This window comes from Microcebus murinus, chromosome 13, assembly GCF_040939455.1.
Source record: "Microcebus murinus isolate Inina chromosome 13, M.murinus_Inina_mat1.0, whole genome shotgun sequence".
Taxonomy (NCBI): Eukaryota; Metazoa; Chordata; class Mammalia; order Primates; family Cheirogaleidae; genus Microcebus; species Microcebus murinus.
Window position 1 is genome coordinate 83627099 of NC_134116.1, and position 21339 is coordinate 83648437.

At 58.2% G+C, this 21339-nt stretch overlaps 1 protein-coding gene across 10 annotated transcripts in view; it reads left to right on the forward strand.

The window, feature by feature from the left end:
* The window catches only part of MCF2L (MCF.2 cell line derived transforming sequence like), a 108555-nt gene that overhangs the window by 22770 nt on the left and 64446 nt on the right, over nucleotides 1-21339 (forward strand). For 2 of the 10 annotated variants that reach the window (XM_020290514.2, XM_020290522.2), the window contains exon 1: nucleotides 2688-2798. The exons of 5 other annotated variants lie outside the window; for them this stretch is intronic. In XM_020290514.2, coding sequence (XP_020146103.2) covers nucleotides 2720-2798 — 79 coding nt within the window. In that variant the 5' untranslated portion in view covers nucleotides 2688-2719. Of the gene's footprint in view, nucleotides 1-2687; nucleotides 2799-14650; nucleotides 15449-18692; nucleotides 20769-21339 lie in introns of those variants that run through there. 3 more of the 10 variants (XM_020290513.2, XM_020290524.2, XM_076009601.1) reach the window with 2 other exon arrangements.

The following is a 21339-nucleotide window of genomic DNA, read 5'->3' on the forward strand; positions in this document are numbered from 1 at the left end:
AGGTGTTGGGGTCCAGTGTGGCCTCGTCACCTGGCTATCATACCTGAGGATACTCCCAGCTCTCAGACAGGCCTTTCCCATCCCCCTTCTCCAGAGCCAAGGAATAAAGCCCCGCCCTTAGTGGCCAGGGCCTGCCGCCTCCCCTGGCAGCCCTGCCCCTGTCTTGGGGCTGGCTCCTGGGACCTGACCCGCCCACCTCGCCACTCCGGTTTCTCTCCCTCTCCTGGCCCATCCTCCCAGTGGCTGCCAGAGGACACGATATCCAGGGCTAGCGTTACAGCCGCCTCCCTGGGGCGCCTCCTGCTTCCCCTTCCAGGAGGGGGGCCCAGGGAGTGATCAAGGGAAGCCTGTTCCTGGGACACCAGCTGGGTTGGGGACCTCACCTGAGTGTCCTGCGTTTACCTGCAGGGAGCTCTGTGCGTGCCATTTCCATGGAGACGTGACACTGGCACGGGAGTGTGCACCCCGCCCGCCACCTGCCTGCTGTGTGGCCTTGGGCAAGGCGGGCCCTCTCTGTGCCACTTCCCAGGTCGCCCTGAATGTTAAACCAGCCCGTCCCGTCCGGTGCCCTCAGGAAGGTGCTGGAGTGTCCCGGGCAGGCTGGGGACAGCGGTGCTCCAGGCCAGTGTTGTTGAATGAGTGTGACGGGGAGACGCGGCATTCGAGCCGTACTTCAGGAGGGTGAAGGCTCGACAGCGGAAGAAGACTGAGCTTGAAGAGCTAACTCACAGAACTGTGGACGCTGAGTCTGAAACACGCGGTGCAGGGAGCGCCCACGCCGCAGTCCTGTCCCGAGGCTGTGGCGGGAACCTCTTCCTCCTGGACGCGGAGTCTTTTTCTCCGAAGGCCTTCGAGGGTCACAAGTGCCCCCTGTGTTGCGCAGGGTCACCGCCTTTACTCCACGCCGGCTAACACGCGTGTTACTCTGGTCTGGAGAGCAGCCTCACAGCGACTGGTGCACCGGGCAACGGAGAGCAACAGCGGCCTCAGCCCTGCGACACCGCGTCCCCACCCTGACCTGGTGCTGGCCGGGAGTCCGGGGACAGAGTGGGGACAGAGGCTGAGGGCCGGCGCGGAAACATCCACGCGGTGCAGAGAGGGCAGCTCCGAGAGGCGGGACGGGCCAGCAGGCTTTGCCTTTGGCTTTTGCTTTCCCTGTGGCTTCGAGGCTGGGGTCCACGTGAGAGCGGTTCCGCGTGTGGGCAGCACCCCAGGCCCGTTGGCAAGGCACATTCTCAGCCCCGCCCAGGCCTCCCGGCCAGGCTCTGGGGTGGGGCCGGGGGACTGCGGTGCAGCCTGAGCACACAGATGTCCCCCGACGGGGGTGGGGGGTGGCGGGGCTTAGGCTGGCGGGAAGACGGAAGCCGCCTACTACCGGAGGGAGGAGCTTCCTTCTCTCTCAGACCCATGATGTCTACGAGGGGGTAAATCCTGTGTCACCTTCGTCTTTTTAGGCCCTTGGGCTAGCTCTGCGCCTGAAAGGTCACCACACTGCGATGTCACCGGTGGAACGTGCTAAGGGGCACCCCGCTGATGGGGCTGGCCAGTGTTTGAGGGCACACTTTTGCTGGACTCTGGGATGTGGGCACACACGTTATTGGCATGAGCTGTAGTTTGAACCTCAGCCACTCCCCGCTTGGATTTCCAAGCCATTCATGGAAATGGGAACATCTTCCTAAATACTTTCTTTTTTCCCCTTTAAGAGATGTGGTCTTGCTCTGTGGCCCAGGCTGGACTCGAACCCCTGGGATCAAGCCGTCCTGCTGCCTCAGCCTCTCGAGTGGCCGGGCCGCAGGCCGCGTCCCTCACCTCCTGAGACGCCTTCTTTAAGGACACGCGTGTTTCCCGCACTAGCGAACCACAGAAGGATGGCAGCCCCCTGAGGAAGGCGAGTCTCCTGCACACCTGCAGGAGGTGGCGGCCACCACGGGGCTCACACAGGAGCTGGGATCTGCAGGTGGCTGCCCGCCCGCTCAGGGTGTCGGGTGCACAGTGTGGCTTCGTGCCAGCCATGGTGAGGGCGGAGAGCCCGTGTCTGCAGCGTGCGCTCCCCTCGCTGTGTCCTGCGTCCTTGGGCAGGCGACGCCCCTGTCCGGAGGGGCCATTTCCAGGCTCGCAGCTACTAGGGCACCCGGCGACCCCCAGACCCGCCGGCCTGGGCGCGGCCGGGCATGAGGCCGCGCGGAGAGGGCGCGCCGGGCTGCTGCGGCCTGTGCACCTGCCCCGGGGCAGCCGCAGGTAAACGGGGACGGGCGGTCAGCGGCTGCCTGGGAGGCGGGAGCCCACTCGGATCGGCGTCAGCTCGCGTGCCCGCGGCCGCTCCCACCAATCCCGGGGCGCGTGGAGCTCCGCGGCTGGGGGAGGGCGGGGGCCCTGCGCCCCTGTGCGCAGGGTGCGCACGCGGGCTGCCAGGTGACCTCGGCGGGCGCGCATGCACGACTCCCAGGGGACCCGCGCGGGTGCACACGCAGGGCTTGCAGGTGACTGCGGGGACGCGCACGCATGACCCCCCAGGTGGCCGCGGCAGGTGCGCACGCACGCCTGCCGGGTGGCCGCGGTGGGGGCACGCGCGCCGCTTCCGCTTCCGCCCAGCCGCCCCCCGCCCCGCCCCGCTGCGGCAGCGCCCCCACCCCCACGCGGGCGCGGGACCCGCCCGCACGCGCCCGCCTCCCGCCCCGCCCGGCGCGCGCCCGCCCAGGTCGCCGTCGCCGGCCGGAGGATGCGGTTCTGGCTGAGGAGCGAGGAGATGGCTCTGGAGGAGATGGTGCGGAGGCTGGACGCGGTTTCCCGGCGCACCGGTAGGAGGGCTGCGGGTCCGCGGGCGTTCTGCTGGCTCGGCGCCGCGGGCGCGCGGGGGGCGCGCGGCTCATCCCCGCCAGCGCCGTCCTTGCCCCTCGCGGAGGTGACGGCCGGCGCCGCGGTGGGCGTCAGCCGGGCGGGCCACCGCGCCCCGCTGGGGGCCGGGCACCTGCGCGCCCCGAACTGACCTCGGGCTGGGGCTGGTGAGGGGTGCAGGGCGAAACCAGTGGAGGCTCGCACTGAGCAGGAAGAATCTCGGTTAATGGGGAGGGGCTGTTTTTTCTCCACCAAATACAATTTAGACCTAAGAGATGTTGGAGAGAGGTGTGGGCAAAGAGCGAACGCATAGCACACCGGACGCTGATTTTCTGCATTAACTGAAATGTTATGTAAGCTGGGAAGCGCGGATCCGACAGATGCGTGCAGAGTTAAGCAAACGGGGAGCTGGCCGCATCTGTCTTGTGCTGCATTATTTATGCAGAAGGAAGAGGCGTCATTCACTAGATTTCCTTGAAATGGAGAGGGAATGATAATGTGCCACTGAAAGTCAGTTGCTGGTTTCTTGTCAGATGTTGCCGGGTGTGGTGGTGTGTACGCCATCACCAGGTGGTCTAAACCGTGCTTCCTCCGTGGGAGAGCAAGGTCTTTCGGTTATTTGGTTGGAGTTCAGCATCTTCCTCTCGCCCTCTCCCCACTCCCTCCCGGCCAGTGGCCCTGAGAGCACACGGGTGATTAAATCAAATGCACACCAGCACCGCGCACCCGTGATGAAACCGGCTTACACACCGTTGTGTGGGTGCCCTCGCCAACATGTTCTCTGTGATGGCTTTTGTGATCAGAGCTGCCGGGCTCCTTGGATATGGGTCAAGAGAAAATAAAGCCATTTTCATGCCATCTGCCTCCTTCTCCTTAGGGATGCAGCCCCGTTTTCCTGGAACTCGAGTCGAGGTTCTCCTCGTGCGGGGTCTGGTGTGTGTGGAAGGGCACCGTGCTGGACTGCCAGAGGCACAGGGAGGGGACAGGGGCGAGCTGTCCCCGCTCTGCTTGCCTCTGCATTTGGCTTGGCGTCAGAACCTCGGAGTGGGAACTGCTCCAAAGAGTGATGTCATTCCCTGGGATTTTAGGGGTTGAGGTCTCTTCATGAGCTCCGAAAGACACAGGCACATTTTAATGGTAAAAAGGCTGTTTGGGGAGAGCCTGGGTGATGCTGCACACACATGAAGGTGCACGCAGCCAGGGCTGTCCGTGTAGACCACGGGCTCGTTCTAAGCAGCAGTTCTCAGACGTGTGTTGTCCGACACACCTGCGTCAGTAGTAGCTGCACACTCACCAAGATCCCCTTAAACCCAGGTGAACAGATGGCTGCCTGTGCGCACACACTGGGTGTTCGGTGAGGGGCGGTGGCACCTGGTCCACATGCCCCTCCCCACCGGTTAGCTCTGACCTCGTCCTTCAGCACAGATCCACTGGAGGGCCGTGTGTCACGTGGTGTGACGGTGCAGAGAGCAGGCGTGTGGCACACACTGCCTGGTCGGGAAAGGGGGTCAGTGTGCACCTGGTCAGCGAAGCAGGTTTAGGGGCCACGCGCTTCCCCGGGGGAATTCCCCATCCACAGCAGGATGGCTTTTAGCTCGAGGTCCTAGAGTTGCTCGTGCCTCCCGGGCCAGGCTGGGCTTGTGGCAGGTGAGAGGCGATGGCACCAGGACAGGGACCTGGCGGCTGGTGCAGGGCTCAGGGCGGGGGCCTGACCCTTCAGGACTGGGTCACATCGGAGGGCTCGGTGTGGGACCGGCCTTTCCCCACTGCTCGTACCTGGGCCTGCTGCGGGGTCTCCCGGAGCCCTCCGGCATTTTCTCTTCGCTGCCCAACATTAAGGACATGCTGCTGCTGTGTTTCAATTTCAGACCTCGGCCGTCCAGGCCATTTGGTGTGTAAAAGAGGGTGACGCCTGCTGTCCGTGTGGTCTGTGAGCCTGCGTCCCTCCAGCTTGAGAATTTATATTTTATGTACAACCTGACCTTCAGGAACAAGGCCAGGAGCACTTTCCATATCAAACTCCCCACTCCGAGTCATATGGCTCCTTTTCCAGCATTTTCCTCTGTTTTGGTTTTCTCTTGAGATTTCCAGTAATTGGTGAAAAAGCAAGAAACATTTGAGGGAAAAATGCTGTGGATCTAGTTGATTTTAGGATTTAAGCTTTTTAAGGCAGAAGAATAGTGTTGTCCTCAAACTACAGCTGTGTCTGAATCACTTGTTATAGCTCAGATTGCTGGGCCCCACCCTCAGGCTTGCTGATTCCGGAAGTCTGGGGCTGGGTCTGAGAATTTGCATTTTTAAATTCCCAGATGAGGCAGATGGTATAAGTCCAGGAATCACACTTGGGGAACCACTATGGTAGAAGAACCTTTAGATCTAGGCCCACCTATTCTTTTAATTGACCTGAAATAAAAATAATAACTCTTGTCATGGTTGATGATGAATGGGTGGATGGATGGATGGATGGGTGATGGTAATGAGGATGACGGATGGATGGATAATCGATAATGGATGCATGGATGGATGATGATGGAAGGTGATGGATTGATGGATGGATGAGAACACATGGATGGATAATGGCAGATGTTATGATGGATGGAGGATGATGGATGGATGACGGTAGATGATGATGATGACGGTGGATGGATGGATGGATGGATGATGTTCATGGATGATGTTGATGGATGGATGAATGACAGATGATGCTGGATGATGATGGATGGATGATGGTGGATGGATGATGACAGATGGAGGATGATGATGGATGATGATGGATGGGGATGATGATGGATGGAGGATGATTATGATGGATGGATGGATGGAGAATGATGATGGATGGATAGAAAATGAGTAGATGGATGATGATAGAGGATGATGATGGATGGATAGAAGATGGGTGGATGGATGATGATGGATGGAGGATGATGATGGATGGGAGATTATGATGGATGGAGGATGACTATGATGGATGGAGGATGATGATGGATAGAGAATGATTATGATGGATGGATGGATGATGATGGATAGAGGATGATTATGGTGGATGGATGGAAGATGATGGATAGAGGATGATTATGGTGGATGGATGGAAGATGATGGATGGAGGATGATTATGATGGATGGATGAAAGATGATGGATAGAGGATGATTATGGTGGATGGATGGAAGATGATGGATGGAGGATGATTATGATGGATGGATGGAGGATGATTATGATGGATGGATGGAAGATGATGGATGGATGGAGGATGATTATGATGGATGGATTGAAGATGATGGATGGAGGATGATTATGATGGATGGAGGATGGTGGATGGAGGATAATGGTGAATGGATAGAAGATGGGTGGATGGATGATGATGGATGGATGATGATGATGCTGGATGATGATGATGGGTGGATGATGATGATGGATGGATGATGATGATGGATGGATGGATGGTGATGGATGGATGGAAGATGGGTGGATGTTGGGTAGGTGGGGGTGAGGACAGGTGGAAAGATGAAGTTGCATACAAGACAGGGAAAATATAAGCTGTATCATACTTCAAAGTGTTATTGTCCTTCCAATGAGGACTGACGACTTTTAGCTATTTACATATTGAACAAGCAAATCGCTGGTTTGCGTCAGAGCATAAGTGACTGTGAGGGTGTGGAGGAGCCACCCTGTCCCACTTGCTGGAGCTCAGCTGTGGCACCTGTTCTCAGTAGGCCAGACATCTTCTTTCCCCCCAGTTCTGTGGCATCTTCTCATCTTCTACTCCAAGCTCACCGTGATCCAAGAACTAAATTTCAGGTGATATCTCAGCTGCTAACTCAGCCACTTTTGGGGTTGTGGGTGTGTGTGTCCAGTGCCGTCATTACAGCAGTACCTGAGAAGTCAGCACTCGGGGTTATCACCGGGGTCGTTAGTCTCAATCCTTTTAGGGAGCACAAGCGCCCCGCCATCGTGTTCCAGCGAACCGTGTTAAGTAGCAAAGACACTGAGGCTTTTTAGCCGGGTCTGTCGCTGAGATCCCTGGAGAAGTCTGAAGCAGGAAATGCCCATTCCTTTCATGGCAGACCTGTGACGTTTCTTTGTACCCAAAGCAGGTGCTGTTGGGTAGAAAGGGAGAGATTGAAGCACAAGCTGAACACCCAGACGTGTGCGGAGCAGGCATTGAAGGACACGGTGCTCAGGTTCTTGCCTTTAATCGTGGAGCCTGCATCCGAAGGCTCCCCTTCTAAGGGATGGTTGGTTTTCTGGGTTTTTCCTAAAAATCCATTTGGTCATGTGGCTGCCAATTGTCACGGTCTTAATAGGCCCCCTTGGCCTTCTCCCACCCCTGGGCCTCGGCCACACTCTTGGGCGGCCTGGTTCCACCCAGCGGACGGGTCCAGCCCAGCCACTGCTGTGGTGCCCTCCTTCGCCTCTTGCCTGTGGCGGTTCTGCTCGGGCATCGTCCTGTTCCGTGTGGCAATGCGTCCATCCTGTTCCTTTCCGGGAACTCCTCACATGGTGCGTGCGCCAGCTGCTTGCTTCCTTCCCTCCTGGGGCCTGGCTGCCACGGCTCTTCTGCGCCCGGGGCCTGTGCTGAGCTCAGCTGCTCTCCGAGGCCCGTTGGTGCTTGTGCTCTGTGGCTGGCCTTGCTATCCCTGACCTCCTCTCGTCCCTGTTGCCAGGGCACCTGCCCAAGTCCCACAGTCCTCTGGGAGGCCAGGCCACCCTTGGGGGAGGCTCCACGCCTTTCACTGTCGTCTCTGATGCCCGCTGGCCCTGTGTGTCCTGGTCTCATGTCTGGCCGCCAGGTGGGCCTCTGTCCTGCACGGCCACGGCTCAGGCAGAGGCGCCAGGGGCAGAAGCCTGCCTCACCCGCTGTGTCTGGGGGGGCTCCCTCCCCAGAGGTCCCGAGAGTCTGTTTGGGGCTTCAGCCAACTGTGGATGACCCAAACCTGCAGTTATACAGCCACAAGGGCTGCCGTGTGCCGGTGAGAGCACAGTGATGAGAGTTTTGCCAGGGCTGCTCCTGTCCCCCTGGAGGGCTCCCTGACACTGGGGACCGCGTGCTGGTTAGAAGAGCGAGTCGTCGCGGCCTTAATCGTGGTCTTCTGTGCTGTGCACGCGTCTGGCCCTTCGGCCCGCGTGTTGGGCTCTACAGGTGGAACACGCAGAGAAAGCTGAAGCGTGCTGTCTATGTGGTTGCCTTGGAATCAGGGGACAAAACATTACATCCATGAAGAGGCGTGGGGAGAAACGTCTTCCCAAGTCTGTGAACTCTGTTGGTGAAATAGCCAAGATGAGGATTGCACCTCTGGCTCCCGAATGGCACGGCCCGTTCAGGCTGTTCTACTCGGGTGCCTTAACCCCTAAACCAGTGAGAAACCGGACTTCCCTCTAATTTGCCCCGAATTGGGATCATCCTGGGTGGCCGCTGTGGTGGGAAGGGCAAGGCTGCGTGTGCTTGCCCCACCGCTTGGAAGGAGAACGTGAACGCGTCGCAGTTCCTGGTGGTTTTAAAATGAACGCAGGTCGGGCATGGTGGTGCATGCCTATAATCCCTGCGCTCTGGGAGGCTGAGGCAGGAGGATCGCTCGAGCCCAGGAATTGGAGGCTGCAGTGAGCTGGGCTGACACCATGGCACTCTAGCCCGGGTGACAGGGCGAGGCTCTTTGTCTGATAAATAAATAAAAATAAATAAGTTAAATGGAAACAAAGTAAATCTGTTGAAATAGCTTTACCACACATTCCTGAAGAATATAAATGGCACCGAGGGCGACATTTTCTTGAAAACAAAGGATTTGCATAAGCCGTGCTTGTTTCCTCACTAGTTCCTTGTGGTTATCGTCGGATGCCTGGTGTCACCCTGGCTTCTCCCCAGAACTGAGTAGGACTGGCCTCCCTGCTCTCTGCACACGCATTCTAAGCGTTGGGAAGGGCTGGAGCCAGCCAGCATGCCCTGGGGTAGTTCAGTGACTGTCTCAGGCCCAGCAACAGTCATAGGACACCCCTCGCCTGTCTTCTTGGGGAGGTCGTGCTCCCTGGGCTGCTGCAGAGAAGTAATCTTGGGGGGGGACGTGAGGAGGGCAGAGTCAGCGGGAGGAAGGGGAGGGCATGGTGTCCCCTGGCAGGTGGCCACTGAGGCTGAAGGTGGCCAGCCTGCTTCACCCTGCCTTGCAGAGGGCTGGGAAACGTGTTCACATTTCACTGACCTCCTTCTTGTTGGGATCGTGTGTTATTTTTTCATTCTTGGTGTTTGCTCTCTGTCTCTGTGTACATGCACACTCATAGACACACACAGACAGTCCGGGCATGAGCAATCCATAGAGCTGCCAGTTCCAGAAAACATGCACTCTTCTGCAGAACTTAATATTTGAAGATTATTTTTTAAATCTTATTTCTAATAAAAAGGAGAATTATATTTCTCCAAAAGAAGTCAACCCATAATTTTAAAAAAATCTCCATAGGTCTCTGTGAGTCTCTTCTGTGATCTGCACGGCCAGGGTGAGGTTTGGCTGTCGTCCCGTTTCACAGGTGTGGAAATCGAGTTTCCGTCAGGGAGTTTGCAGGGCCAGTCAGCGGCACAACTTGTTTTCTTCACCTGTTGTCATTATCCTGACAGGCACCTCTGAAAATCCTTGGAATCTGCAAAGAGATAAGTGTCTCTTATGTGCTGATGAGTTGAGTGGGGGCTGGGCAGCTGCTGGACTGGGCTGGCCCTGGAGAGACTGAGGCAGGATCAGAGGGTCAGGACTTCTAGCCCCAACCCCAGCCTCCACGGAGGGCAGATGGGCTGCAGGCTGAGTTCATCACCAACGGTTTAATCCATCCTGACTACATAATGACGCCTCCATAAAAACACAGAAGGGCAGGGGTCTGGAGCTTCCGGAATAGCCGAACACAAGGAGGTTCCTGGAGGGTGGCGCCCGGGGAGGGCAGGGGAGCTCTGCGCCCCTTCCCCACACCTCCCCTGCGCACCTCCTCCTCTCTGTGCCTTACAACATCTTTTGTAATAAGCCACATGCAAGTAAGTGCTTCCCTGGGCTCTGCGAGCAGCTCCAGCAGAGTGTCCCAGCCCCCGAGGAGTCCGGGAGCCCAGTTTATAGCCCCTGGTCAGAAGCCCAGCGGACAGCCTGGAGCTCAAGATCGGCATCAGAAGTGGGGGCATCCTGGGCCCTCACCCTGGGGGACCCGCCGCCGTCTCCAGTGGCCAGTGCCGGGATGGAGCCCAGAGGGGAGACCCCCCCGCTAGCGTCTGCCACGGCAAGGAGTGGTGGGGTTGGCGGGACGTCCCCACGCTCCTTGGTGACAGCGGTCGCAGCCTTCATGTCGGTCGTCGTGGGGGAGCAGAGGAGAAGCAGCGTGTTTCCCCGTCTGTCCTGGAACCTCTGAGCTGAGCTGCCTGGGAGACACTCATCTGCAGCAAAGTTGGGGTGACGGGCTGAAAAAGGAAAAGGCAGAGGGCGAGGATGTTGCCGGTGCTGGATTCTCCTGCCCGACAAGCTCGCGTAGCGTCTGTGTGTGCCGGGCTGTGTGTGAGGTCGGCGTGTCCCTGGCACAGCAGGAGGCCAGGCTGGTCTGGGCGGGGCCGGGGTGCGAGAGCAACAGGGCTGGGACAGTGTCGGTGACGCCACACTGCAGACTCAGTGGCTCATTTCGTCCTAGTCCTGCAGCCCGAAGCTTCAGGCCGGCGTGTCGCAGGGCTGGTTCCTCCTGAGGCCTCTCTCCTGGCGTGTGGATGCCGTGTCTTCCGCGCTCAGGCGCCATCGTACCACACGGCTGTTACTGCCACTGTGCACTGTTAGCTGTGTTCTTATCCCGAAGTCCCAGTAGGGATGTCCCAGGTGAGTGGGAAAAGGAGGACCCCCCCCTGCAGGGGTGCGGCCCAGAGGGAAGGGGCCATGTCCGGGCCGCTCTCCGTGGCGCTCTGCAGAGCAGGCGCCGTCTCCCCTGCGTCCAGCGTGAGTCCCAGAAGAGGCCACGTGCTGAGGGAGTCAAGGTTTTGGGAGGAGGAGAAGCTTAGGAAAAGCCAAAGCTGTAAGTTTGAAAATACAAAAGAGCTGACAGTGGCCTTTGTGCATCTGAAATGTGTGTTTTCTTTGCTCCTTTATGATGCACCTGGGGGCAGGTGTTAGAGAAGTGAGACCAGTCCCCAAATCATAAAAGCCGATCTCACAAAATCACGCTCACACCGCACAGTCGTGCTACTTAACTCGCTAAAGGAAAGGACTGTTAATTGCGTTAAGTTTCATTGACGACATTCTGGCACAATATCAGGGAAGGTAAACTAATAATGCCCCAGACAGGACTTCATTTTTGTAAGAGTGCTTTATCTTTGAAGAGGAAGCTTTCAAAAAGTGCTTTGATTTCTGAATCCTTAAAAGGAAGAATCCGCTGTTTTGATGTTTAAACGGGGGCAAAAGAGGGCTGTTGTTGGCTGTCTGTGTGAATGAGTTAAATTTTATCCTTCTGCCAGTTCCAAAAGAAAAACATTTGTGTTTTCTATTCTGAAATGCAGTTGGTGGTGCTGGCAGGCGTGGTGCGGTGCACATTGCATGTGTTCGCCCAACGCACCTGGGGGCAGGTGTGGCCCTGTGCAAGTGAGCGGCAGGAAGAGGCAGGCCCGCTCCAGAGGACGGCGGCAGTGGGAGCCTCCCGGGAATGTCTCTCAGACACCAGCCATCGCTTGGCATGACAAGTGTTAGCACCCAGCACAGAGCGGAGGGGGCATTTCATGAGCCGCATGTTGGTTCCTTCCCGAAACACCTGGCCCAGCCATGCCCGCCCTGTGTCTCACAGGTCAGCGCAGAAAGGCCTGGTGTTGCCGTGTGGCTGGCACCTGTGCTTCCAGAGACTTCTGAGCCTGTGTGACTTGGGCACAAGCTCTGGGGTTGCCTTGGTTGGTCGGTGTGGGGTGGCCTTTATTTTAGAAAGTTAAGGGTATCATTTAAAAGGCTCATTTTAGGCCTTTATCAAAAAGTCCCCAAACAACAAATGCTAGTGTGGATGCGGAGAGAGAGGAACACTCCTACACTGATGGTGGGACTGCAAACTAGTTCAACCTCTGTGGAAAGCAATATGGAGATACCTCAAAGCGATACAAGTAGATCTGCCGTTTGATCCAGCAATTCCACTACTGGGCATCTACCCAAAAGATCAAAAGTCACTTTATGAAAAAGACACATGCACTCGAATGTTTATAGCAGCACAATTCACAATTGCAAAGCTGTGGAAACAATCCAAGTGCCCATCAATTCATGAGTGGATTAATAAAATGTGGTATATATATACCATGGAGTACTATTCAGCTTTAAGAAACAATGGTGATAATAGCACCTCTTGTATATTCCTGGATAGAGCTGGAACCCATTCTACTAAGTGAAGTATCTCAAGAATGGAAAAACCAGCACCACATGTACTCACTAGCAAATTGGTATTAACGGATCAACACCTAAGTGGACATATATGAGTAACATTTATCGGGTGTCGGGAGGGTGGGAGAGGGGAGGAAGGGATGGGTATATACAATCACAAGAAGTAAGATGTGCAACGTTTGGGGGATGGGCACGCTTGAAGCTCTTACTCGAGGGGGGAGTGGGGCATGGGTAATATATATAACCTTAACACTTGTACCCCCATAATATGCTAAAGTAAAAAAATAAAATAAATAAAAGGCTCATTTTAGGAGTAACAAGTTCTGGACTCTGTGAACACCTAGCATCTTTCTGGAGGATTCTATTCCTGGGTTACAGAGCCTCAGAATTTTAGAACTTTGGCTTCTTGCGGGCTGGCTGGCCCCAGCTTTCTCTGGTGTTAGATGGAGCAAACTGTCATCAAAAATGATAGGAGGCGTTCCTGCTTGGATGTGGCACAGTCTAGACATGGTGGGCAGCACGGCTCCACTGGCCACTCGCCGACACAGGCCACAGACTCATGGGGCCTGGGCTCCTGGAGTGGCGCCAGCATCACCCGAGGCTGGTGTGCCGTGTGGCCACCCTGTCTCTCCAGGTTCCTCAGACGCCTTGGCCAGCCTGGAGCCCACGCCCTCACATGGACACAGTGGCTCCACCGCCAGTCCCACGGTGGCAGCCCCGGCCCATCCCATCCCCAGAAGGGCTGGGTTTAAAGTTGCCCAGCATTTCGTTTGACGTAAGACCTGCGCAGATAGTGCCGGCGTGGCTGAGACTCTTCTGCCAAAGCTGACACCACTTGCTGGTGTGAATTTCTCCACAATGGCTTAGGCCGCATAAGACACACTCTTGGGGTTCGGAGAAGCACCACACTACCCAGGGGTCCGGCCACCCCTGGGGCCTCCCAACGCGGTGCTCAGGAGCTCTGCTGTGGCCATCGGCATGAGCAGCTTGGCTCTCAGGTGGTTTTTGATATTTTTCATGGGAGCTGCTGGAGCTCAGGGAGACTGCCCAACTGCCGGACACCATGGTGGGTGTTCACATTGTCCCTCAGCGCGAAGGCTGCACCATGTATAAGAAATTAGCAGATTGTGAGTGAGGCTCAGATCTTAGATTCGATTTTTTAAAAAAGGTTTAAATTGGTGATATCTTTAAACCATGTTTAGATATTTAGGAACAACTGAATTAAGCTCCACTTGATGGAAATAATGTATAGATTAATGAACTGTCTGTGGGTCTCTGTGTGTGTACGTGTGTCTGTATGTGCGCATGTGCCTGTGTGTGCACGGTGCGTGTCTACTTGTGTGTACATGTGTATATCTGTGTGTGTGTGCACAGTGCATGTGTCAACGTGTGTGCATGTGTGCTGTGCTCTTAGCTGCTCAGTAAATGGCCCTGACGTTCCAGATTTTCATGAACTTCCTTGTGCACCTCGTCATGTGGGAAGGACAAATGTCTGTTGCTGGCTCCAGAGACCTGGGTCAGTGCGGTCTCTAATGAACTACTCGAGGGCTGCTGGCGGGCAGGTAAAAGTCCTGTTTCGTGTTTCTCCACGAGCCGGTGCGGGCAGGGCCAGGTGCATAGGCTCGGTTCCTGGGTCACTGGACGAGGCTTGAGTCTGGAAGCTCCGCGTCAGACGTGGCGTCTGTTTCCTCGGGTCGTGCGGGACTCCGGGTTGGGACTGGTCTGTCTGGGCTGGGGCACGGCAGGAACAAGCAGGCGTGAACACACAGGCCCCGGAGACACGCCGTCGCGCTGGACCCTGCTTCTGCGTGGCCGAGACTTGGAGGCCCTCACGCTGTTGTCCTCCTGGCCCTCTCGCGGGGTGCAGCACGGAGAAGTGTCACCTCTGCCTTCTCAGGGGGCCGCCTGTCGCGTCGTCAGGTAACAGCCGGTGTGTGCATGGCGGGAGAGCAACGTGCGGGGAGCTCTGTCTCCTCTGGCGGAAGCGCGCTCTCGACGCCTGTAGCGCCCAGAAGTGCAAATCTCACAGAAGAAACTCCGAGTGGACCCCGAGTCCGGGGAGGCCGAGCGGACACCCGCGCTGCCGCCCGTCCCCTCGTCTCACTCCAGCGGGAGGACACACGTCGGTGGCGGGGCCTCTTCCGTCGCTGTCGGCGCCTGTGCGGGCTCACGTGACTGGGCAAGTGACGCTAGATAAATGCGTCGTTTGCAGCCGACCGGATGCGCATGCGCTGATCTCGCGGGCTCACCGAGGGGCGAGCGTGGCGCTCGGGAACGAGCACGTCGGCCACAGGTGTGAGCGCCGGTCCTGCGCGCATGCGCGCTCGCTGGCCAGAGCGCGTGGTGATGACCCTGACAGCGGCACTGCGCGGACCCGCCTTGCGCATGCGGTGTGAGGGCCGGCGCCCTGGCGCCCAGCACACGAAGACCGCGACCGCGGTGACCATGACGAGGCGATGTCGCGGCTGCTCTGCTCCGAGCCCGTGGGCAGCACCTCCCCTCGGGGTCACGGGGGCCTCGGCGTCACTTCACTTCCCAGGAAGGCCGCGGCCCGAGGGTGCGGGGCTGGCTCCGCCTGTGGAAACTCTGGCCGCCAAGCCAAGCAGCCTTATCGCTTCCTCCCCGCCCGGAGTCGACAGCGGACGGCGGGACTTCCCGGCTTGTCTCCAGAAGCCGGCGGCCACCTCCCCCCTTCCTCCTGGTTTGTAGTTGTTTGTTTGAACTTGAGACTTCCTGAGCCTGGAAGGTGTTTCTGGCTTGCCCTGCGGAGCAGCTCCGTGACACTGGGCACTCAGCCCCTCAGGCCGCCACCCCCGAGGAAGGAAACGCCTAGAACACACACAGGGACACAGATGCATTCTGCCCAGTCTCCGTCTGTCTGTCACACGACGTTTCTGCGGCTCTGCTCTGTGGGCTGGGGGCCTCGGCCAGGCTGCGGGAGGCCAGGCCTGGGAAAGGACGGCCGGAGGACGTCACAGAGGTGGCTGAATCCTCCTAAATTCTTTCTTGGGACTTGGTGAAGCCCAGGGTCACCGAGACTTGAGTGCCCATTTCTTGGGACAACGCAGGCCCGCCTGGGGAGCTGCGTGGCTGCGGCATCGGGGGGGTCGAACTCGGCCTGAAGAACCTGAGCCGCTTTTGCCCTGAAGCAACCCTGTGACAGGCACTACGATGGCCGAGAAGGGCGCCTCTCGGGGGACCCTGCGTCGGCTCTGGTCACTGCCCCGGAGGCGCCGGGGGACTACCGGCTGCTCCAGGCCAGGTGAGTCGGACGGGGTGGTGCATGGTTGGAGACCAGGCTCCGGCGTCCCTAAGCAGCAGGCACCTCCGGGTAGTGTTTCCTTCACCATCTGACCAGCAAAATGAGGCGCCCCTCTGGTGGGGCTGTGGGCAGTGGGGGGGCCTCAGTGCCGCGAGGGGGATTTTCAGGTGCGTGGATAGGGCAGAGCCCTCACTGGTCCTGGCCCAGCCCCAGGCGACCAAGACCCCTGGTGTCTCCTCAGATGGGGGACCTCAAACGGGAACCGTGAGGCACCCCCTCAGTGAAATGGGGACCCTGAGACACCCCTTCAGTGTGAAACAGAGACCCGAGGCTCCCCCTCAGCGTGAAATGGGAACCCCAAGGAGCCCCCTTGGCATGAAACGGGGACCCTGAGTCGCCCCCTCGGCATGAAATGGGGACCGTGAGTCACCCCCTTGGTGTGAAATGGGGACCCTGAGACACCCCCCCTCAGTGTGAAGCGGGGACTCTGAGATGCCCCCTTAGTGTGAAACAGGGACCCTGAGTCACCCTATTGGTATGAAACAGAGACTGAGACACCCCCTCAGCGTGAAACAGGGACCTGAGGCACCCCCTCAGCGTGAAACAGGGACTTGAGGCACCCCCTCAGCATCAAACGGGGACCTGAGGCACCCCCTCAGCGTGAAACGGGGACCTGAGGCACCCCCTCAGCGTGAAACGGGGACCTGAGGCACCCCCTCAGCGTGAAACGGGGACCTGAGGCACCCCCTCAGCGTCAAATGGGGACCCTGAGGCGCCCCCTCATCGTGAAACGGGGACCCTGAGGTGCCCCCTCAGTGTGAAACGGGGACCCTGAGGTGCCCCCTCAGCGTCAAATGGGGGACCTGAGGTGCCCTCTCAGCGTGAAACAGGGACCCTGAGGCGCCCCCTCAGTGTGAAACGGGGACCTGAGGCGCCCCCTCAGTGTGAAACGGGGACCTGAGATGCCCCTTTAATGTGAAACAGGGACCCTGGATGCCCCTTCGGTGTGAAATGGGGACCCTGAGGTGCCCCCTCAGTGTGAAACGGGGACCGAGGCGCCCTCCCACCCCGAGTGCACTGGTCCATGAGAGTGTCTGGGGAAGGGGTCTCATGAGCCCATCGAGTGCTGGGAGGACCCCATGCACCTGGCTGTGGGAGGGGACAGTCACCATGCCCGTATGGGAAGGGGCAGAGGGCGGTCTCTGTGGGGTTTTCCATGGTGCTGGCCTAGAAGGTGGTTTGGATGAAGGGTGCTAGGTCAGGGAGACTGTTTTTTATAGGGCCTGAGTGTGCAGGTTGGAGGAAGCCATGAGGGGTGTGGGACACAGGAGGGGCTGGACTAGGGGCTCCATGGGGCACAGCTGGGGAGGGTCTCCCCAAAGCCTCCTGCCAGGGAGAGGTAGGTGGTGAGTGGTCGGTCCCCTGCAGAGGAGGGTTTGGGCCCGGGGAGGCAGCTGAGCCTCTCATGCCCCTCAGACCACAGCTTTATAGGTGCTAAGGGGGAAGAGAGGGCGGCAGCTCTGGTGGGCACAACTCAGGTGGATGCGGGTCAGGTGGGCAGGTGCTATGTTCTGGGCGCATTTCCCCAGCTGAGAGCAGTGGACACACAGGGCAAGGGCCAGGGGCCCCCAAGTGGCCGAGCCTGTCCTCACGTGGCAGGATGTCTGCCTGTGTGTCTGTGGCCGCAGCAAAGGCTGGAGCTGCCATGAGGCTGGGGCCGTGAGGGCGACCAGCAGGCTGTGCAGGAAGCACGAGGGTGGGCGAGGGCCTGAGGGGCACAGTGAAGGGGTGTTGCTGCAGGACGGGGCCCAGGTGCTGGGGGACCTCCTCCCAGGAGGCCGAGGTGGCGACTCCATGGAGACTGTGGCTGGATGACGTTGGGGGGCTGTGGAGAGTGTCCCCCATTGTTGGCAGGCTCAGCTGCAGCATGAGGTGCACCCTACGTCCTGCAGGGGCTGGGATGGGGTGACAGCCCTGGCATTGACAGTGGCCCAAGGCCGGGCAGGGAGGTGCTGCTCTGATCCTGTTCAGTTGGTTCCATCTCGTGAGAAATGAAAGTTAAGACACCTCAGGCTTCGTGCCCAACGGTGCATGTGCAGCTCTGGGTCCCGGCCTTGTAGTTCTAGGGAGAGCCTGGCACATCCTCGCTCCTGTGTCCCGCAGACCGGCCTTCTCTGAGAGAGGCCCCTCCGTCATCGGCGCAGAGCCCAGCACCGCTGGCCGAAGGCTCCCCTCCCTGGAGCTCGCGGTGCCTGGCTATGGAGGAGCCGTGGCCAAGACAGAGCCATGGGGACGTGCCTTTTCCAGCTCTAGTGGCCTTACCTTGTTTCTGGGTGCCCCAGGTGAACAGGCGTCCATAACCCTCCTGCCACTGAGCCTCTCCGAGAGACTGGTCAGGTCTCTGTGGCCAGACCCCGCGGAGTGCTGCAGCTGCTCTCTTTGGGCTGGAAACAGCTCCTGTGGGTCGGGAGATGGTCAGTCAGGCTTCGCAGCACAGGAAAGGAGGAGCCTCCTCTCTGTCAGAAGGGACGGTACAGGGAGGAAATATAGTTGCAGGATGGTGATTTTCTAATAACCAGAGATGGATGTTATCAATTTAATAAGTGGATGTTAGGGGTAAGCTCCTGACTGCCCACCTCTGCCCTGCCCCATAGGGGCACTGGATTCTACGGGGGATAGGGAGAGGTCCACCATGTTCCGTTCTGCTCTGGGGCATTTGGGACTGAGTTTCAGTTTTATATAGAATTTAGAAATTCTCCTTATAGAAGTGCGTTTGAGGTAGGCACAGTTTTAAACAGAACCAGAATTAATATTTACAAGCAGATACATTCCTTTGCATCACGTGGGTTGAGTGATTACTGTAAAATTTCCCTCTGAGCTTCCTGGTAGCTAATGCGAAAAGGAAAAATGTGTGGGCATAAGATTATGTGCAGAGAGAAGATTTTCTGCTGGAAAGAATTCTGGAAGAAACCGTTCCTCGGCTGTTTATGTTGGAAACATTAGAACACCCGACGGATGACATCTTGAAATATTTTTCTTTTTTTTTTTTTTTTTGAGACAGAGTCTCGCTTTGTTGCCCAGGCTAGAGTGAGTGCCGTGGCATCAGCCTAGCTCACAGCAACCTCAAACTCCTGGGCTAAAGCAATCCTCCTGCCTCAGCCTCCTGAGTAGCTGGGACTACAGGCATGTGCCACCATGCCCAGCTAATTTATATATATATATATATATATATATATATATTAGTTGGCCAATTAATTTTTTTCTATTTATAGGAGAGACGGGGTCTCACTCTTGCTCAGGCTGGTTTCGAACTCCTGACCTCGAGCAATCCGCCCGCCTCAGCCTCCCAGAGTGTTAGGATTACAGGCATGAGCCACCGTGCACGGCCTGGAATTTTTTTCTTTCTTTTGGAAATCAATGACCGTTAGATGGATGTTTCTTACTGACCACCTAGAAACCCTGAAAACAGCACTAAGTTTCAGTGAGACCCTTCTGGAAGCAGCCTTTGGGTTTGCTGCCATGCTGGGGCCTGGGACTGACTCTCTGGAGCAGACGAGTTGCCGTCTCTGCCTGGCTGGGCAGTGTCACCTGCGCGGGGGAGGAGGGGGTGTGGCCCACTGGGCACACTGGACACGCAGGCCGCAGGGTGACGTTCCACAGTGACTGTGGGGGAATGGCCTCTGTCCTCCCAGACCGGGGCCGCCGTATCTGTCCTGAGGCCAGAGGTGAGAGGTCACCAGGGGGAAGCCCCACGTTTTCCTTTAAGTGGAAAGTTGTGAGCGAGCATTTTGGAAAATGTAACGTTGAAACGTGACTATTGAGTACTGGGTCTGGCCCGGGAGGGCTTTGATACTTGTGAATCTGGTGTATGTCTTTCCAGAAATTACAAAGAGCTGGAAGGGAGCGTTCGCCTTCACTGCGGCCACTGTCTTCAGCTCCTAGAGCAGCCCAGGCCAGGGCCGTGCGGCCAGGCCCAGGCCGCCGTGCACGGCGGTCCTGCCCCACGTCCCTCTCTGAAGTGCATTTGTTCGTGGGGGAAACACTTGCATGGGGGGATTTTCTTACTGTCTTTGGTCACATTTGTTTGTTAGAAGAGGTTCCATGGTCTGCAGAAGTGTGGTGATTATTATTGTTATTTTGATTTCTGGCAAGTTGGTTGAAATCATTATTTCTAGCTTCTTCTTGCCAGCTCCTGTTGCCCCTGGCCACTCGGGTGGCTCTGCTCGGCCAGAGGGGCTGTGCGGCCCCACCCCACTCACAGCGCAGCTCTCTGCAGGGTCTTTGTGGCATCTCTGTGGAGTATCCATAGAGTCCTGGTCTCTGTGAGGTCTCTGAGGGTCTCTGTGGGGTTGGGGTCACTGTGGGATCACTATGGGTCTCTGGGGGTCCCTGAGGACCCACAGAGTGGGGTGCCAGCGCTCACCCACGCAAGGCTCCCCCACCCCCAGGCCGGTGCAACTCAGGACGTGGCTGCCCAATGCCCATGGGGTGTGAGCTGCCTGTTATCAGGCTGGGAGCCCAGCAGGTAGCGGGAACCTCACCACCACCGACTGGTTGGAGCGCACGGACGCGTCCCTGCCTCGCCTGCTGGGCAGAGTGAAGTTATGCTCCTGCTGTCCTTGCAGCCACAGAAGCCACCGTCTGGATGTGCCGTGGGAGGGGCCAGCAGGGTGTGTGTCCTGCTTCCCTCTCCAGGCTGGAACAGGCCTGAGATCTGGATGTGGGCCTTTTGTCTCTTCTCTGCTCACTTACCTTCAAGAGAGAAAACAAGAAGAAAGACTGGCTCCACCCGTGTGCCCCCATGTTGCCGATTGTCAGGGCTCTGGGCTTGGTGGGAGGAGCCGGTGGCCGGGCTGCTCCCGTGGGACGGTCTGGCTCCTCCAAGGATGTGCCTCTCCCTGCAGAGTGGAAAACCAGGTGCTGCGATCTTCCTGTTGCCTGTTCAGGAACAAAGGGAGGTCACGCCCCGGGGTGTCCCTGGTGCCTGGACGGGGCAGGGAACAGCTCGGGCTTGCTGCTTTCCGCCCGGCACATCCGCCTGGAGCCCTGTGTAAACAGCAGGGTGGGGACGTGTGAGCCCTGCCGGTGATGGGGGCGGGAGGGAAGAAAGTCAGCTGGTCCTGGGCAGATCCGGGGACAAAGGTCAGCACAGAGAGCCGCTGTGGCCGAGGGGCATGGTGAGCCGCGGCAGAGCGCACCTCCTCGTGCGGTGGGCGCTCAGCCATGGGGGACGGGAAGCCCGCCCAAATATCCGTGTCCGAGATGAGAAGCTACTACCTCTACTGCGAGTGGTGCTCCTGGCTGCTCTCGGGGGCTGAGGGTGAGTCTCCGTCCACAGCGAGCCGGGCGCAGCACGGGCGTGCGCTCACTGATGCCTTGCGCCGCCGCGAGGGGAGACGCCCTGGGGGTCGCTGGCTGCGTGGTCCGTGCTGCCTTCGAATTTGCACTGGTTCAGGAAACGGGGACTCTGTGTGGACGAGCTCTCCAGCCCAGTTACCGTTCGGCTCGAATTCACGTCGTCCTCACCTGCGGCAAAGACCTCTCTCAGCTGCAGGCGCACACCTCACGCCAGGTGTGGACACCAGCCACGGCTGGCCGGCTCCAGGCCTGTGGGAGGCGCAGCCGCGGCAGGTCTGAGCTCTGTCAGGCACCTGCTTGGCGCTGGGCTCCTGGTGCGTGTGGCTCAGTTCGGTTTGGGCGCACGCTGCCCGGGGAGCCTCAGTCCTGGCCGAGCTCTCCTGTCCCGAGGGGCTGCTCCTTCCCCCTGGGCCTCAGGCACCCCCAGGTGTGGCGAGGGCGAGCTCCTTTGGTGGCTGAATCCCTCGTCTGTCTGTGATGCGGGCTGCGGTGGGACCGGGTCCCAGCTGGGATGACGCTTAGAAAGGCGAGGA